The 19,624-nt window shown below is 54.3% G+C and overlaps 1 protein-coding gene across 5 annotated transcripts in view; it reads right to left on the reverse strand.

Annotated features, from left to right (window-relative positions):
• Nucleotides 1-1,682: 1,682 nt before the first annotated feature.
• CHIC1 (cysteine rich hydrophobic domain 1) overlaps nucleotides 1,683-19,624 on the reverse strand; it is a 58,091-nt gene continuing 40,149 nt past the window's right edge. Inside the window, exons 4-6 of one of the 5 annotated variants that reach the window (XM_029067476.2) lie at nucleotides 3,695-3,751; nucleotides 3,348-3,407; nucleotides 1,683-1,822 (exon numbers count right to left, since the gene is read on the reverse strand). In XM_029067476.2, the coding sequence (XP_028923309.1) occupies nucleotides 1,772-1,822; nucleotides 3,348-3,407; nucleotides 3,695-3,751 (168 nt within the window). In that variant the 3' untranslated portion in view covers nucleotides 1,683-1,771. Of the gene's footprint in view, nucleotides 2,002-2,695; nucleotides 3,041-3,347; nucleotides 3,408-3,694; nucleotides 3,752-19,624 lie in introns of those variants that run through there. The other 4 variants (XM_029067479.1, XM_029067481.1, XM_029067482.2 and 1 more) reach the window with 4 other exon arrangements.

Consider the following 19,624-nt stretch of genomic DNA (forward strand, 5'->3'; position numbering starts at 1 on the left):
TCGGTCCCCACCCGATACACGTTTCACGGAAACAACTCCCAGCTCGCCGCCGTTCTTTCCGCGCGACTCGGCCGGGCTTGCGAGGGGCAGCATGGGTTATTCAGACCGTCGGGAGGAGGAGAAAAGCTTCCGGCATTCGAACGCGGCGGCCTGGGGTCGGGGGGGCTCCGGCGGTGCCGGTCGGAACCGAGACCGCGACGACGACCGCCGTGCTTCCTGACCTCGGCTGGGCAACGGGCCACCGGTGGTTAAGGTCACCCCGATTCCCCATCCTTACGGGCGACGCTCCCACCGAGGCGCCCTTATTATACCAGCTTATCGTTGCGGCCCGCCCCCCCCCCCCCCGCCCCCACCACCGCAGGCGCTCAGAAAACTGGAGAATTTCTTCTCCCCCTCAATCCGCAACTCACGTGAGACGAGACAACACTCGGCAGATCGGGGCGAGGGCATCCGGCACCGCTCTGCGGGACAAACCGAAGCGAGAGACTCCTCCCGTGTGCCGAATCCATCTCGCGGGCCGGCCTCGGTGGGAACACTGGCTACACACTGCGATCTATCTGCTCGTTCTCTGACTCGGGGTGACTTGCGCGGACTTTCTTGCCAACGGGATGGCCCGCTGGCCTAGTCCCGACATCGACCTGGGAAAGCGATCTCAATTACCCCCTTCCCCCCGGACCCTCAACCCCCCGACCCCCTCAGAGGCAACCCGGCGACCCGGTCTCGCCCGGCTACCAGACGGTAGCCTCCGGAGCCCGAGTGGGGGGGGGGACACACGGCGGATGGGGGGGGCGGGGGAGGAAGAAGGTGGATGACGGAGAGAGAGGTGGGGCCGGTACGGGGGAGAGGTGGAGAGGAAACGGCAAAGGAAAACCCCGGCTCGGGGTCGGGGGGCGCCGGCCGGTACTCCGGCGAGACGTCCGGGTCGGGAACCGACGGGGACGACGACTACGTTGGCCGAAAAGCCCGACGCGGGTCTTGGCCTCGGGGGCCTCCGCGCGCTCGGAAGAGCGGCGCTGTGCTCTTCCACCTTCTCGTCGCAGAGGGCCAGCCCCCAGAACTCCACTTCCCCGCTTCGGGCTTTGCCACAAAAGCCCCCGCTCGCCCCCACCTCTTTCACGGTTAAGGGTTTCCGCAGAACGGTTGGCAATACGGTCAAGAGCTACGTGACATTCCGTAAACCTTGGCATACCGCACTTCACATCACACGGGGAGGCAATATTTACAAGTCGTCGGGGCGCTTTAACGTCGTACCCACCGCCGCAGGCGATGATTTTGCAAAGTGCGGGACAAAACCAGTGCTGTTAATTCCGGGTCCTCGGCAAAGCGGGTTATTGTCAAATCAGTTCCGGCTACTAGAAGCGTGGCGGAGCGTGCCCATTAAGGGATTACAGGAGCACAGGGCTTCAGATGAAAACCCCGGAACGACGACACCGTATTTAGAAACGGACGGAGGGTACGGAAATTATGAGGCAGCATGCTCGGAACAAGTCATCGCCGGCACCGACGTGAAATCCTCAGCGGCCACTTCGTCGTCGGTCGTTCGGGTGAAAACTCAAGAGTGCAACGCGGAAGCCTCGCTGAACGTAAAAAAACAAACGTGCGAATCGCTTCCCTCTGAACCAAATGAAAGATGCCATAGCGAGGAGGCTATTCTACCGTTATAAAGAACACTCGAGACACAGCAAAGTAGACCGTCTTCTTTTCAAAATCATCTACAAGGCACTAAGGGTAGGAAATGACAGGTAACACGAAAGCGATTGACGACCGCTTCTCAGTCGGGTCGGAGGATGGGATATTTTGGTAAGAACTCTATTAGGATTACCTGCAAAATGAAGAAAAACAAAAACAAAAAACGAGAACGTGTTGACCGCCGCCCATTTCCGCTCAGGCTCGTTTCCATGCAACCCGGCACAGCTCCCTCGCAAGATGCCACGAGACCCGACAGTCGCAACTCACGGGTCGGGTTGGAATCTATTACGGTTCGACACGAGGGATTTCGGTCTGAAAAGAAAAATCAAGGAAGGACCGTGGGAGTCGGCAAACGGCCTCTCGTGGAGCCTACCGGGACTACGGGTCTGTTCCCACCCCGACGGTACGGAGCCGTAGCCGAGAGGGGAAGGAAACGAAACGAGACGGGGCCCCGTCCGATATCGGCGGTTGCGTTTCCGCGGGGCGGAACGGGAGGGCCGCGATCTCTCCTGCTCAGGGACGCCGGAGAGAAAGCTTCTACCCGCCGGATACTGCGGGACCGCGTTGGACCGGTCCCAAATCGCCGGGGGGTTGGAAAACGGCATCTGGGGAACATCGAAATGAGCCTGGGGTGCGGTAACACGGGACAGCGGCCGCCCCCGGGCGAAGCCTCCGTGTGGGGACAATTTGAGATTCACCACCATCTGCCCCGTCGGTCGACGGGCGTTCGCGGTGGGGGGGGGGGGGGGGGGCGCGACCCGCTCGGGGGGACCCCGTTCCGTCACTCAGCCCGAAAGACGTCGGCAGGCTGGTGAAGAGCAGCGCGGCTCAGTGGAAAGAGCCCGGGCTTTGGAGTCAGAGGTCATGGGTTCGAATCCCTGCTCTGCCACTCGTCAGCTGTGTGACCGTGGGCGAGTCGCTTCACTTCTCTGGGCCTCGGTTCCCTCATCTGGAAAATGGGGATTAAGACCGTGAGCCCCACTTGGGCCGACCCGACTCCCCCGTGTCTACCCCAGCGCTCAGAACAGTGCTCTGCACATAGTGAGCGCTTAACAAATACCAACATTATTAAAAAAGGCAATTTACAGGACACGGAACGAGGCGGACGCGCCATCCGTCTCCTGGCTGCCGACGGGGGGATGCGGCAGGACCGACGCGCGCGGGGCAAACGGTGGCCCCCGAGCCATCTCTGAAGCCAATTACGGGCCGGCTCACGACTCTCCGCTCCAAGACGGACGGCAGGAGAAACAGGAACGGGCACACAACGGGGAGGTCGGAACTGGATTTTTAGGTGGGCCGTCGGGCTTCCCGATTCTCTTTCCCGCAGCGCCAGCCGTGACCTTTACGTCTACTTTGATGGAGATGTCGAAAGAGTATGAGAACAGCGCAACGTTTTTCATGCCGGGACATCAGCTGACAGGCTCTCATGAGAAGCAGCGAGGATCGGTGGATTTGGGGAGGCACGTTCGCTTCCCCCCGCCCCCTCCCCCCCCGGCCCCCACCCCACTCCAAGAGGTCTAAAACCACTAGGCTCCATCGCACATAGATCGAGCTGAGATGAAAAGCAGAAATAAGATCTGGCGGATGAGAAGACTGGCTCCAAAAACAGAATAAGGGGGAAAAAAAACAAAAAACAAACCAAAAAGAACCATACTTACGTATTCCATCATATTGCTAGATTCGCATTTCCTTTTACTCAACTTCCAGTGCAAACCAAGCTAAGAAAGTACAGTTTGTTAAGTATTCTGATGTGAATCGGTACTAACTACAACCAACTTATCTGAACTCGCTCGACTGAAACGCGTGTTTCGGGAACACGGGCTACGGCACGGGCGTTTTTAAAATACCTTACGAACCATGCATTTTACAATCGCTGGCGCCCTGAACTGGCTTGCAAAACTTCCACGTGGCTGTTTTACGATCGGTAACGGGCTATTATTTTTTTCTCAACCTCGAGCGGGTCAAATATGCGAACCGGAGTTACCGATTCCTTAACCGTTCTTACCTTGTGATATAATCGGTTATTTTCCCATTCTAATAACTTCTGGATCGATCTTCTAGTCTGGAAAAGAAAGGCAAGATATTTTTCGTATCCAACTCGTCCGGCGCATCTCTCCCGGTTAAAGCGTGGAGGGGGTGGAGGGTGGGGGAGAGAAGCGGGGCCGGGAGGGAAGGGACTGGGAGTCAGGACACCTGGGTTCTAGAGAAGCAGCGTGGCTCAGTGGAAAGAGCCCGGGCTCGGGAGTCAGAGGTCATGGGTTCGAATCCCGGCTCTGCCCCTTGTCAGCTGGGTGACTGTGGGCCAGTCACTTCACTTCTCTGGGCCTCAGTTCACTCATCTGTAAAATGGGGATTAACCGGGAGCCTCACGTGGGACGACCCGATGACCCTGTACCTACCCCAGCGCTTAGAAGGGTGCTCTGCACACAGTAAGCGTTTAACAGATGCCGACATCATTATTATTATTCTAGTCGCAGCTCTACCGCCGGCCCGGCTGCGTGACCCCGGGCAGGTCACCTCAGCCCTCCGGCCCTCGTTCTCCTTCCCCGTACCACGGAACCGACGTGGCTCAGTGGAAAGAGCCCGGGCTTGGGAGTCGGAGGTCACGGGCTCGAATCCCGGATCCGCCGCTTGTCGGCCGTGTGACCGTGGGCGAGTCACTTCACTTCTCTGGGCCTCAGTGACCTCATCTGGAAAATGGGGATGAAGACCGCGAGCCTCACGGGGGACGGCCTGATGACCCTGGATCTCCCCCAGCGCTTAGAACGGTGCTCTGCACCTAGTAAGCGCTTAACGAATACCAACATTATTATTATTATTTATTGCTATTGTTTTAATGAGACGTTCATCCCCTCCATTCTATTTATTGCCATCGTTCTTGTCTGTCCGTCTCCCCCGATTAGACCGTACGCCCGTCAAAGGGCAGGGACTGTCTCTGTTACCGATCTGTACATTCCAAGCGCTTAGTACGGTGCTCTGCCCATAGTAAGCGCTTATCAAATACCAACATTATCATTACTACGTGCAGAGCACCGGATTGGGAAAGTACAACCGAATTAGCCGACAGGTTCCCCAACCATAACAGACTTAGTCCAGAGTCTGGGCGGGTAAATATTTTATTTCTTCAAAAGGCATTTTAATCCCACCCCACCTTCTCCTTCCCGCCTTCTTCCCATCCTCGGGGCCAACTCGCTGGTGTCCAATACAGAGTCAGGGAAACGAGAGTCAAGACGCGTAGGTTTACGCAGCTCTCCCCACCTGGATCCACGCCATCTTTCCGCTTGCTCTGATTTCCTTTTGGATATCATCAAGCTGCTCTGCCCAAGGGGTCAGGGCGAGGACTGACCGCGTGGCTCAGTGGAAAGAGCCCGGGCTTGGGAGTCAGAGGTCATGGGTTCGAATGCCAGCTCTGCCACTTTTCATTCCATAGTACTTATTGAGCGCTTACTAGGTGCAGAGCACTGGACTAAGCGCTTGGAATGGACAAATGGGTAACAGATAGAGACGGTCCCTGCCCTCCGACGGGCTCGCGGTCCGATCGGGGGAGACGGACGGACGAGAACGGTGGCGATAGATAGAATCGAGGGGAAGAACGTCTCATTAAAACAAGAGCAAATAAATAGAATCAGGGCGACGTACATCTCATTAACAAAATAAATAGGGTGATGAAGATATATAGGGTCGAGCGGACGATTACGGTGCCGAGGGGAAGGGACGGGAGAGGGGGAGGAGCGGAGGGAAAGGGGGGAGAAGAGGGTTTAGCTGCGGAGAGGTGAAGGGGGGCGGGTAGAGGGAGCGGAGGGAAAAGGGGAGCTCGGTCTGGGAAGGCCCCTCGGAGGAGGTGAGCTTTAAGTAGGGTTTTGAAGAGGGGAAGAGAATCAGTTTGGCGGAAGTGAGGAGGGAGGGCGTTCCGGGACCGCGGGAGGACGCGGCCCGGGGGTCGACGGCGGGACGGGCGAGGACGGGGGACGGCGAGGAGGTGGGCGGCGGAGGAGCGGACCGTGCGGGGTGGGCGGTAGAAAGAGAGAAGGGCTGTGTGACCGTGGGCAAGTCACTTCACTTCTCTGTGCCCCAGTTCCCTCATCTGCAAAATGGGGGTTAACTGTGAGCTCCACGTGGGACATCCTGATGACCCTGTATCTCCCCCAGAGCTTAGAACAGTGCGCTGCACATAGTAACCGCTTAACAAATACCAACATTATTGTTTCCAACAAGCTCCTAGCCTACTCAGCGCCACCGAACAGATCACACCGTGACACGACGAAACCTCGAAGCGGTTAAAGGGGGGGCCAGCGGAAAACTCCCCGGGTGGGGGAACGCGCCCTTAGCAGGGGAGGCTACAAATCGAAGCGGCAGCCTCCGACGGGCCGGTTCATCTCTCCGGACTCATTCGTTCGTTCATTCAATAGCATTTACTGAGCGCTTACTACGTGCAGAGCACTGGACTAAGCGCTTGGAATGGACAGATGGGTAACAGATAGAGACGGTCCCTGCCCTCTGACCGGGCTCACGGTCTAATCGGGGGAGACGGACGGACGAGAACGATGGCAGTAAATAGAATCGAGGGGATGAACATCCGATTGAAACAACAGCAAGGGGAGGGCGATCATTTATACGTACCCTCAGAGAAACCGATCTGATGCGTATTTCCAAAGCTTCAAACGTAATGGCCCCGTGGGAAGAACACCATCTCACTCGGGGCTCTCTGGGGAAGCTTCGCTAGCCTTCTGATGAACGTGGAGGCCGCGTTTCATTACATTAGGGAGGCAGCGGGGCCTAGTGGAAAGGATGCAGACTTGGGAGTCAAAGGCTGTGGGTTCTAATCCTCCTTCTGACTCCTGCTTGCCTTGGGCAACTCACTAGTTCCTCTGTACCTTGGTTTCCGCATCTACAAAATAATGCCTAAATACCGGCACTGCCTCCTACTTGGACTGTGAGATCCCCCTGAGACTGAGCTCCCCTTCTCCCTCTGCTCCCTCTACCCCCCCTTCACCTCTCCGCAGCTAAACCCTCTTCTCCCCGCTTTCCCTCCGCTCCTCCCCCTCTCCCTTCCCCTCCCCTCGGCACCGTAATCGTCCGCTCGACCGTATAGATCTTCATCACCCTATTTATTTTGTTAATGAGATGTACATCGCCCTGATTCTATTCATCTGTTATTGTTCTAATGAGACGTTCATCCCCTCGCTTCTATCTATCGCCATCGTTCTCGTCCGTCCGTCTCCCCCGATCGGACCGCGAGCCCGTCGGAGGGCAGGGACCGTCTCTATCTGTTACCCATTTGTCCATTCCAAGCGCTTAGAAGAGTGCTCTGCGCATAGTAAGCGCTCAATAAATACTATTGAATGAATGAACGGACTGCGCCTGATCTGATTACTCAGATTATTTCTATCCCAGCGCTTACTGCCATGCTTGGTAAGTACTAAAAAGATACCTTATTATTAGCAGCGGTATTCTGATAATTACCCCGTGAGGAAACGGCACCCAAGCTGACGTGGATCTAGAAACAAGCTAAGCTCCCGTTCCCCCCGTTTCCCTCTGCTCCTCCCCCTCTCCCTTCCCCTCCTCTCAGCACTGTGCTCAATTGTCTATATTTTTATTACCCTATTTATTAATGAGATGTCCATCTCCTTGATTCTATTTATCGCCATCGTTCTCGTCTGCCCGTCTCCCCCGATTAGACCGTAAGCCCGTCGACGGGCAGGGACCGTCTCTATCTTTTGCCGAACTGTCCATTCCAAGCGCTTAGTCCAGTGCTCTGCACCTAGTAAGCGCTCAATAAATACTATTGAATGAATGAAACAACTCTCCAAATCATCTCCCGCTAGCAACCGAGGAAGAGCCGGCTCCAAATCAGGGAATGATCCTGGTTTGGAAGAAGAGGACTCACGCTCTCCCAGATCGCCAGGTATTTTGAGATGGACTCCCCAAAGGCATTCATTCATTCAATAGTATTTACTGAGCGCTTACTATGTGCAGAGCACTGGACTAAGCGCTTGGAACGGACGATTCGGCAACAGAGGGAGGCGATCCCTGCCCAATGACGGATAAGGTCTTTCATTCATTCATTCAGTAGTATTTATTGAGCACTTACTATGTGCAGAGCACTGTACTAAGCGCTTGGAATGAACAAATCAGTAACGGAGAGAGACAGTCCCTGCCCTCTGACGGGCTTCCGGTCTAATCGGGGGAGACGGACAGACAAAAACGATAGCAATAGATAGAATCAAGGGGATGAACAGGCAAAATGACCGATTAGACGGGCAGTGCCCGTCACTGGGCAGGGATGGTCTCTATCTGTTGCCCAATTGTCCATTCCAAGCGCTTAGTCCAGTGCTCTGCACATAGTAAGCGCTCAATAAATACTATTGAATGAATGGAAGAGGAAAAGTCAAGCCAGTGTCCAAAACCCAACGGCAACATCTCCGCTCGGAAAGCGCAGATGACGTATTTCAGGCAGTGTGACGTCTGGGACTAGAGAATGGAGGCAAAAGTTCCAGCAGGGGCCCCTCTGGCAGCCACTGGTGATTGCAAATCTTCAAATCCCTCCTTGGGACCCTGCGGTCCACGTCGCCCCGCTCCTCAAAATAACAATGTTGGTATTTAAGCGCTTACTACGTGCAGAGCACCGTTCTAAGCGCTGGGGGAGATACAGGGGAATGAGGTCGTCCCACGTGAGGCTCACAGTCTTCACCCCCATTTTACAGATGAGGGAACTGAGGCCCAGAGAAGTGAAGTGACTCGCCCACAGTCACAGAGCTGACAAGGGGCAGAGTCGGGATTCGAACCCATGACCTCTGACTCCCAAGCCCGGGCTCTTTCCACTGAGCCACGCTGCTTCTCAAAGATCGTCGGTGGTCGTCCGGCAAACCAAGACGCCTCCCCATCAGCTTCCAAGTGCCCGCTCGGCTCTCCCCGGCACCTCGGTGGATCTCAGCCTGCGCGTCTCGCTCTAACACCAGCCTACCCATGTACTGAGCGCTTTCTGTGCGCGGAGCGCTTGGGAGAGTACAGGATAACCGAGCTGACAGACACGTTCCCCGCCCTCGACGAGCTTAGAGTCTAGAAGGGGACGCGGACATTGCCATAGACATTTTCCTTCATTCATTCAGCTGTACTTATCGAGCGCTTACTACGTGCAGAGCACTGTACTAAGCTCCTGGGAGAGTACACCGGAAAAATGAAGCAACGCATTCCCTGCCCTCGACGGGCTTACAGTCTAGAAGGGGACGTGGACATTGACATAGACATTTTCATTTTCATTCATTCAGTTGTATTTATTGAGCGCTTACTACGTGCAGAGCACTGTACTAAGCTCCTGGGAGAGTACAATGGAAAAATGAACCAACACACTCCCTGCCCACAGTGAGCTTAGGGTCCGGAGGGGGAGACGGACAGTAATACGAATAAATAAATTGCAACGCACAATCCCCGCCCTCAACGAGCTTACAGTCTAGAAGGGGACGCGGACATTCATATAGACATTTTCATTCATTCGGTTGTATTTATTGAGCGCTTACTACGTGCAGAGCGCTGTAATAAGCTCCTGGGAGAGTACACCGGAAAAATGAACCGACACACTCCCTGCCCACAGTGAGCTTACGGTCCGGAGGGGGAGACGGACAGTAATATGAATAAATTGCAACGCACAATCCCCGCCCTCAACGAGCTTAGAGTCTAGAAGGGGACTCGGACACTGATATAGATATTTTCATTCATTCGGTTGTATTTATTGAGCGCTTACTACGTGCAGAGCGCTGTACTAAGCTCCTGGGAGGGTACACCGGAAAAATGAACCGACACACTCCCTGCCCACAAGTGAGCTTACGGTCCGGAGGGGGAGACGGACACTAATATGAATAAATTGCAACGCACAATCCCCGCACTCAATGACCTTACAGTCTAGAAGGGGACGCGGACATTGATATAGACGTTTTCATTCATTCATTCAGTTGTATTTATTGAGCGCTTACTACGTGCAGAGCACTGTACTAAGCTCCTGGGAGATTACAATGGAAAAATGAACCAAGACACTCCCTGCCCACAGCGAGTTTAGGGTCCGGAGGGGGAGACGGACATTGATATGAATAAATTACAACGCACCACGGCGTGTCTTCAGATGGTGATAAGCGCTTGGCACAGTGCTCTGCACATAGTAAGCACTGGTAAAGGGTCAGGATCTCAGCGACTGTGAGCGGAGTGATCCTGAAACATGGGAGTGGTGTTCTGGAATAGGTTCGGTTCAAAGAGGGAGTCAGAGGGCAAGTGAGCCCGGTGCGGGCACGGATCGTCTCTATTGCTGAATTGTACTTTCCAAACGCTCAGTACAGTGCTCTGCACACAGTAAGCGCTCACTAAATACGACTGAATGAACTGAATGAATAAACACGTTACGGCTACGCCCGTAAGTGCTGTGGGACCGAGGGGACGGGGAATAAAAGGTGGAAATCAAAGTGCAAGGAGGACGCAGAAGGGAGCGGGAGAAGAGGAAATGAGGGCTTAATCATTCATTCATTCAACAGTATTTATTGAGCGCTTACTAGGTGCACAGCACTGGACTAAGCGCTTGGAATGGGCAATTCGGCAACCGATAGAGATCATCCCCGCCCAATGGCGGGCTCGCAGTCTAATCGGGGGAGACAGACGGCAGAGCAAAAGAGAACGAAAGAAAAACGAGACGACGTTTTCATTAGTCAGGGAAGGCCTCTTGGAAATGGGCTTTTAACAAGGTTTTGAGAAGGTGGAGAGATGGTTCATTCATTCATTCCTTCGTTCATATTAATAAACTAATTCTCTATTTAATTCTCTTCCCCTCTTCAAAACCCTACTTAAAGCTCCTCTCCTCCGAGAGGCCTTCCCAGACCGAACTCCCCTTTTCCCTCTGCTCCCTCTACCCGTCCCCCTTCACCTCTCCGCAGCTAAACCCTCTTCTCCCCCCTTTCCCTCCGCTCCTCCCCCTCTCCCGTCCCACCCCCTCGGCGCCGTACTCGTCCGCTCGACCGTATATATCTTCGTCACCCTATTTATTTTGTTAATGAGATGTATACATCACCCTGATTCTATTTATCTGTTATTGCTTTAATGAGACGTTCATCCCCTCGATTCTATCTATCGCCATCGTTCTCGTCCGTCCGTCTCCCCCGGTTAGACCGTGAGCCCGTCAGAGGGCAGGGACCGTCTCTATCTATTACCGATTTGTCCAGTCCAAGCGCTTAGTACAGTGCTCTGCACGTAGTAAATACTATAGAATGAATGAAACTTATTGAGCGCTTACCGCGTGCACAGCACCGTATTATACCCTCGGGAGAGTATAACCCGACTTTCTGTCCGATACGAAGAGGGAGGGCGTTCCGGGGCAGAGACGGGGTACGGGTGGGAGGTCGGCAGTGAGACGGACAAGACGGAGCGCGGCGAGCGGGTCGACAGAACGGCGAACGGTGCCGGCCGGGTCGAAGGAGGAAATCAGAGAGGTGGAAGGGGCGGCGGACTGAGTGCTTTAAAGCCTACGGTAAGGAGTTGCTGTGTGACGTGGAGGTGGACGGGCAACCACTAGGATTGGGGGAACACGGACTGAAGGGTTTCGTAGAGAAACGATCTGGGCAGCAGAGGGAAGAACGGGCCGGAGTGGGGAGAGACGGGAGGCGGGGAGGTCAGCGAGGAGGCTGGTGATCAAGGACGGATTTTAGCCATGTTGGGAAGGTGGAACCAACAGGATTTGGTCGCAGATTAGACTGTGAGCCCGTCAAAGGGCGGGGACTGTCTCTATCTCTATCTATTTGTCCATTCCAAGCGCTTAATACAGGGCTCTGCACATAGTAAGCGCTCAATAAATACTACTGAATGAATGAATGTGGACTAAATAATAATGTTGGTATTTGTTAAGCGCTTACTATGCGCAGAGCACTGTTCTAAGCGCTGGGGGAGATACAGGGTCATCAGGTGGTCCCACGTGGGGCTCACAGTTTTAATCCCCATTTTACAGATGAGGTAACTGAGGCGCAGAGAAGTTAAATGAGAGTTGAATGAAAGAAAACACCAAGGCTTGGGAGAGAGGGAGGATAATAATAATGATGTTGGTATTTGTTAAGCGCTTACTACGTGCAGAGCACTGTTCTAAGCGCTGGGGGAGATACAGGGTCATCGGGTTGTCCCACGTGAGGCTCCCGGTCTTCACCCCCGTTTTACAGATGAGGTCACTGAGGCCCAGAGAGGTGAAGTGACTTGCCCACGGTCACCCAGCTGACGAGGGGCAGAGCCGGGATTCGAACCCATGACCCCGGACTCCCAAGCCCGGGCTCTTGCCTCTGAGCCACGTTCCGTCTACAGTGATGGAAAGGTCAGGGGGAGGACAGGGTTTGGGTCTGGCCCCGCTCCGGCCCGGCCTTCGGGACGGGGCTCGGCGGAGAGGAGGCGTCCAACGGACGGGCCACGCTCATCTGTCTTCTCGGCTCCGGGGAGCCGACCTTCTTCTCAACGGCTCCCCAAGGAACCGTTCTATTATCGTTTTTATTATCATTATTATTATCATCATTAGCTGCTAACACTGTTATCATTATCATCAGCTCCATAACGTGTTAATACCATTAGTATTGTTTTTGTCCATCCGTCTGCCCCGATTAGACCGTGAGCCCGTCGATGGGCAGGGACTGTCTCTCTCCGTTGCGCTTAGTACAGTGCTCTGCAAATAGTATGCGCTCAATAAATACTATTGACTGAATGAAGAGAAGGAGGTCTGCTTTGAATACTTAAAGTCGGAGGCGTTGGCGGGCTATCCCGGTGGAGCGGTACCGAGAGCGGGAGGAAACGCGGGACTGCGGAGGAGGAGAGAGGTCAGGGCTGGAGATGGAGATTCGGGAATCATCCGCATAGAGACGGCGGTTAAAAACCACGGCAGCGAGTGAGTCCTCCGAGGGAGTGGGTGTAGACGGAGAACAGGAGGGAACCCGGAAGAGAGCACGGGGGGGACGCCCACGGTCGGGCGGGAAGCGGAGACAGAGCCCGCGGGAGAGACCGAGCGGCCAGAGAGACGGGAGGAGAACCAGGAGAGGACAGCGGCAGGGAAGCCAAGGTTGGGTAACGTTTCCAGGAGGAGGAGGCGGCTGACGGCGGCGAAGGCGGCTCAGAGGGAGAGGAGGATTAGGAGGGAGCAGGGGCCGCCGGGTTTGGCAAGAAGGAGATCGTCGGTGGCCCCTGAGAGGGCGGTTTCGGTGGAGCCAAGGGGGCGGAAGTCGGATTAGAGGCGGTCAAGGAGAGACTTGGAGGAGAGGAGTTTGAGAGAACGGGTACAGACGACTCGCTCGAAGAGTTTAGAAAGAGATGGGAGGACGGAGATGGGGTGATAACTGGAGGGAACCATGGAGTATCCTGTCTCCCCGCACTCCAGTCTATTCTTCATTCCGCTGCCCGGCTCATCTTCCCGCAGAAACGCTCTGGGCCTGTCACTCCCCTCCTTAAAACCCTCCAGTGGTTGCCCGTCGACCTCCGGACGAAATAAAAACTCCTCACTCTGGGCTTCGAGGCTCTCCATCCCCTTGCCCCCTCCTACCTCACCTCCCTTCTTTCTCCATCGCAGCCCGCACGCTCCCCTCCCCTGCCCGCCGCTCACCTCCTCACCGTCCCCCGTTGGCGCCCCTCCCGCCGTCGACCCCCGGCCCGCGTCCTCCCGCGGTCCCGGGACGCCCTCCCTCCTCACCTCCGCCAAACTGACTCTCTGCCCCTCTTCCAAGCCCTACTGAGAGCTCACCTCCTCCGAGAGGCCTTCCCAGACTGAGTTTCCCCTTCTCCCTCTGCTGCCTCTCTGCCCCCCCCTTCATCTCCCCTCAGCTAAGCCCCCTTTTACCCCTTTTCCCTCGGCTCCTCCCCCCTCCCTTCCCCTCCCCTCAGCACTGGGCTCGTCTGCTCATTTGTATATATTTTTACTACCCTATTTATTTTTGTTAATGAGCTGTCCAACCCCTTGATTCTACTTATCGCTATTTTGTCTGTCCGTCTCCCCCGATTAGACCGTGAGCCCATCGACGGGCAGGGACGGTCCCTATCTGTTGCCGAATTGTCCATTCCAAGCGCTTTAGTCCAGTGCTCTGCACCTAGTAAGTGCTCAATAAATACTATCGAATGAATGAATGAACGAATGGTCTCTTTCTGTTGCCCAATTGTCCATTCCAAGCACTTAGTCCAGTGCTCTGCACATAGTAAGCGCTCAATAAATACTACTGAATGGTCTCTATCTATTGCTGAATTGTCCATTCCAAGCGCTTAGTCAAGTGCTCCGTACATAGTAAGCGCCGAATAAATACTATTGAATGAACGAATTGTCTCTATCTGTTGCCGAACTGTCCATTCCAAGCGCTTAGTCCAGTGCTCTGCACATAGTAAGCGCTCCGTAAATACTACTGAATGAGTGAAAACAGTGGGGAACAAGCTAAAATTCTCCCCAACACCCCGCCTCGTAGAGTGGCACATTTTACTGCTGAAGGTGCCTTATTCTCTAGCTCACGTGCAGATCCACTCACCTGTACGGAGCCCAAGAATATTTCCGCTTTTTTCCCTACAGAAGGGCCTTCGCTTACAGACCCGTTTAGCTCTAAAATACAACGGCTGGCGATTACTGAAATACATTCAGTTAAAAAACAAAGCGTTCCTTTTGGAGACATCCTTCAAGTCACGGCTGAGGGGTAGAGAAAGCCCTCTTTCTCCCATCGATACCCCCACCTCCATCGGGGTCTCCGGGCTGGGCAATTCTCACGTCGGAATCGAGCTCTCGCGCCCGCCATCTTACGAGGTAAAATCTCAACTCAGAATCTGGACTGTACCGTACGCGCTGTAACCTAATAAGGAGAGAGGACGCTTTCGTATCCCGAGGCGAAGTGGCCCAGCGGAAAGGGCACGGGCCTGGGGGTCAGAAGACCGGAGTTCTGGCTCTTCCACGTGGCTGCTGTCTGGGCAAGTGACTTAGCTTATCTCGGTTTCCCCATCTGTAAAATGGGGATTCAGTGCTACTCCTTCTTAGAGTGAGGAGCCCCATGGGGGACGGGGACTGGGTCCACTCTGATTAATTTGATAATGTCGGTATTTGTCAAGCGCTCACTACGTGCCGAGCACTGTTCTAAGCGCTGGGGTAGACACAGGGGAATCAGGTTGTCCCGCGTGGGGCTCACAGTCTCAATCCCCATTGGACAGATGAGGGAACTGAGGCACCGAGAAGTTAAGTGACTTGCCCAGAGTCACACAGCCGACGAGTGGCCGAGCCGGGATTCGAACCCATGACCTCTGACTCCAAAGCCCGTGCCCTTTCCCCTGAGCCACGCTGCTTCTCTAATTTGCATCTACTCCGGCTTTTGCTTGGCACATAGTAAGCCCTTAACGAGTGCCACAGTTATTATTATTAAAGAGCCAGATCTGCAGTTAATAATAGTATTTATTGAGCGCTTACTATGTGCAGAGCACTGTACTAAGCGCTTGGAATGGACAGTCCGGCAACAGATAGAGACCATCCCGGCCTAATGACGGGTTTACAGTCTAACTGGGTGAGAGAGACGGACAAAAACAAGACAACATAATCACTAAAAGTTCCTAGCATTTGCTACGAAGTCAGCGAAAAGTGTGCTCTCTAATAATAATGTTGGTATCTGTTAAGCGCTTACTACGTGCAGAGCACTGTTCTAAGCGCTGGGGGAGATACAGGGTAACCGGGTTGTCCCACGTGAGGCTCACAGTCTTAATCCCTTTTTACAGACGAGGTAACGGAGGCACAGAGAAGTGAAGCGACTCGCCCCCCGGTCACACAGCGGACAAGTGGCAGAGCTGGGATTCGAACCCATGACCTCTGACTGCTTCGTTAGCAACAGTTGTATCTGCTAGAGTCCGGGGGCTTGTAGAGAGCTCGACACAGAGTAAGCGCTTAACAAATATGATAGCGATTAGACCGTAAGCCCGTCAACGGGCAGGGACCGTCTCTATCTGTTGCCGATTTGTCCATTCCAAGCGCTTAGTCCAGTGCTCTGCACACAGTAAGCGCTCAATAAATACTGTTGAATGAATTAATGATGATTTATTTTGTTAATGAGATGTACATCACCCTGATTCTATTTATTTGCTATTGCGTTAATGAGATGTTCCTCCCCTTGATTCCATTTATTGCCATTGTTCACGTCCGTCCCTCTCCCCCTATTAGACCGTAAAGCCCGTCAGAGGGCAGGGTCTGTATCTGTTGCCGATTTGTCCATTCCAAGCGCTTAGTCCAGTGCTCTGCACATAGTGAGCGCTCAATAAATACTATTGAAGGAATGAATAATGAGAAGTCCCTAGGCCATGGTCCTTGGAAACCGTGTTTTTCAACCATTCATTTCTCTGGCCACCCCGTGAGTCCGGCCAGCATTCCTCTATCATTCTCCCTCTGCATCCGAGGAAAGACTGGGGAATTTAATAATAATCATAATAACGCTGGTATTTGTTAAGCGCTCACTATGTGCCGAGCACTGTTCTAAGCGCTGGGGTGGACACAGGGGAGTCAGGATGTCCCACGTGGGGCTCACAGTCTTAATCCCCATTTTACAGATGAGGGAACTGAGGCACAGAGAAGTGAAGTGACTCGCCCACAGTCACACAGCCGACAAGAGGCAGAGCTGGGATTCGAACTCACGGCCTCTGACTCCAAAGCCCGTGCTCTTTCCACTGAGCCACGCTGGCGACTCGGATTTCACCTGGGAGAATTTCAACTCGGGGCAGTCAGCAAATCCGTTGCGTGCCCAGGGTTAGCAAAAAAAAAATAAGCACCCGTCAGCGTTTATGTATTTTCATTACCCTATTTACTCTGTTAATGAGTTGTACATCATCTTGATTCTATTTATTGCTATTGTTTTAATGAGAAGTTCATCCCCTCGATTCTATTTATTGCTATTGATCTCGTCTGTCCGTCTCCCCCGATTAGACCGTGAGCCCGTCAGAGGGCCGGGACTGTCTCTATCTGCTACCCATTTGTCCATTCCAAGCGCTCCGTACAGTGCTCTGCACATAGTAAGCGCTCAATAAATACTAGTGAATGAATGAATAGTACGGTGCTCTGCACAAGGTAAGAGCTCAATAAGTACGACTGACTGACCCACATGGGGCTCCCTTCCCTCTAGACCGCAAGCAGGGTGGCTCAGTGGAAAGAGCCCGGGTTTCGGAGTCAGAGGTCACGGGTTCGAATCCCGGCTCTGGCCCTCGTCAGCTGGGTGACTGTGGGCGAGTCACTTCACTTCTCTGGGCCTCGGTTACCTCATCTGGAAAATGGGGATGAAGACTGTGAGCGTCACGTGGGACGACCCGATGACCCTGTATCTCCCCCAGCGCTTAGAACGGTGCTCCGCACATACTAAGCGCTTAACAAATACCAACGTTATTATTATTATAGTAAGCGCTCAATCAATACCTCTGAACGAATGAAAATTTCCCGAACGCTTACCGCTTCGAGAAGCAGCACGGCCTACTGGCTCCGGCACTGCGGCACTTGTCTGCTGGGCGACCGTGGCCGAGTCACTTAATTTCTCTGCGCCTCGGCTACCTCATCTGTAAAATGGGGTTTTGAAACTCTGAGCCTCATGCGGGACGGGGATTGGGTCCGACCTGACTTGCCTGTGTCCACCCCAGCCCTCGGGACGGTGCCTGGAACGTAGTAAGGGCTTAATAAACACCTTTTAGTTATTTATTTATCTGTACTGTGGGCCCTCGCTTGGGCGAGGGCAATACAAAAGAGTCGGTGGACGTGGTTTCTGCCCGCATTCATTCATTCAATAGCATTTATTGAGCGCTTACTATGTGCAGAGCACCGGACTAAGCGCTCGGAACGGACAAGTCTGCAACAGACGGAGACGGTCCCCGCCCTTCGACGGGCTCACGGTCTGATCGGGGGAGACGGACGGACGAGAACGATGGCGATAAAGAGTCGAGGGGATGAACGTCTCATTAAAACAGTGGCAAATAAACAGAATCAGGGCGATGTACATCTCATTAAACAAAATAAATAGGGTGATGAAGATCTATACGGTCGAGCGGACGAGTACGGCGCCGAGGGGAGGGGACGGGAGAGGGGGAGGAGGAGCGGGAAAGCGGGGAGAAGAGGGTTTAGCTGCGGAGAGGTGAAGGGGGGCGGGTAGAGGGAGCGGAGGGAAAAAGGGGGGAGCTCGGTCAGGGAAGGCCTCTTGGAGCTTGCGGGTTGGCAGGGGAAGAGGAGTCGGGATAGGAAGGAGGAGAACAACGGATTTAACGCCTTAAAGCCAATGGCTTTAATACCGGTGGCATCTGTTAAGCGCTTACTATGTGCAAAGCACTGTCCTAAGCGCTGGGGGAATCAAGGTGATCAGGTCGTCCCACGTGGGGCTCACGGTTTTAATCCCCATTTTCCAGATGAGGTCACTGAGGGCCAGAGAAGTGACGTGACTTGCCCAAAGTCACGCAGCTGGCAAGCGGCGGAGTCGGGATCAGAACCCACGACCTCTGACTCCCAAGCCCGGGCTCTTCCCACTGAGCCACGCTGCTTCTCTTTAATAGCTTAGGAGAGCAGCAGGCAGTCCCAGTGTGTCCTCGTAGGTGCTAATTTCTCAAACAGTTGCCCCTGAATTCCAGACTGCTTTATGGGACGGGCGTGGGCTAGCCCAAGTTGGTATTTGTTAAGCGCTTACTACGTGCAGAGCACCGTCCTAAGCGCTGGGGGAGATACGGGGTCATCAGGTCGTCTCAAGTGAGGCTCACAGTTAATCCCCATTTTACAGATGAGGTAACTGAGGCACAGAGAAGTGACTTGCCCACAGTCACCCAGCCGCCAAGTGGCAGAGCTGGGATTCGAACCCGTGGCCTCTGACTCCCCAGCCCGGGCTCTTTCCACCGGGTCACGCTGCTTCTCCACTTTGCCGGGGGGGTAGGGCGGGCAGGATGCCGGTCTCCGGCTCATAAAGAAGCAGCGTGGCTCAGCGGGAAGAGCCCGGGCTTGGGAGTCAGAGGTCATGGGTTCGAAGCCCGGCTCTGCCCCCTGTCAGCCGGGGGACCGTGGGCGAGTCACTTCACTTCTCTGGGCCTCAGGGACCTCATCTGTAAAATGGGAACTGTGAGCCCCTCCCGTGGGACAGCCCGATGACCCTGTATCTCCCCCGGCGCTTAGAACGGTGCTCTGCACCTAGTAAGCGCTTACCAGATACCAACATTATTATTATCACAGGTGGCCAGAGTTCCTAGACTTCTTGCAGGCGCAGAGCTCCCCGGGGCCCCTAGCGCTGTCCAGTTAGATGATGTCTGAACCTCTTGCTATTCCCCTTCATCCATCTCAAGAAGAAGCAGCGTGGCTCAGTGGAACGAGCCCGGGCTGGGGAGTCGGAGGTCACGGGTTCGAATCCCGGCTCCGCCGCTTGGCAGCTGGGTGACGGCGGGCAAGTCACTTCTCTGGGCCTCAGTTCCCTCATCTTTAAAATGGGGATGAAGACCGTGAGCCTCACAGGGGACAACCTGATGGCCCTGCGTCTACCCCAGTGCTTAGAAGAGTGCTCTGCACATAGTAAGCGCTTAACAAATGCCAACATTATTATTATTAAATGCGGCCCCGTTGAAGCGAAAGGGGCACTGCGGGGGACAGGAGAGCCGGGAGCGCCCTGGGGCAAGTCTCTTAACCTCTCTGTGCCTCGGTTATCTCATCTGGAAGACGGGGATCAGCAACTGCGAGCCCCACGTGGGACGCGGACTACGTCCCATCTGACTGGTCTGTCCTTACATCAGCACTTTAGAAGGTAACACAGTAAGCAGTTAGACACCATGAAAAAAAAGCCACCGATGGGCGTCTAGCTCAGTGGAGTTCTGCATTTTACGCAAGGCAAGACGCACGTTGAGGCCGATCCAGAAAAGGCAAAACATTTACGGGGAGGGAAGGAGGAGCAGCAGTTGGGACGGAAGGCAGCGCAAGGAATCAGAA

This window comes from Ornithorhynchus anatinus, chromosome 6 (genome assembly GCF_004115215.2).
Source record: "Ornithorhynchus anatinus isolate Pmale09 chromosome 6, mOrnAna1.pri.v4, whole genome shotgun sequence".
NCBI lineage: Eukaryota > Metazoa > Chordata > Mammalia > Monotremata > Ornithorhynchidae > Ornithorhynchus > Ornithorhynchus anatinus.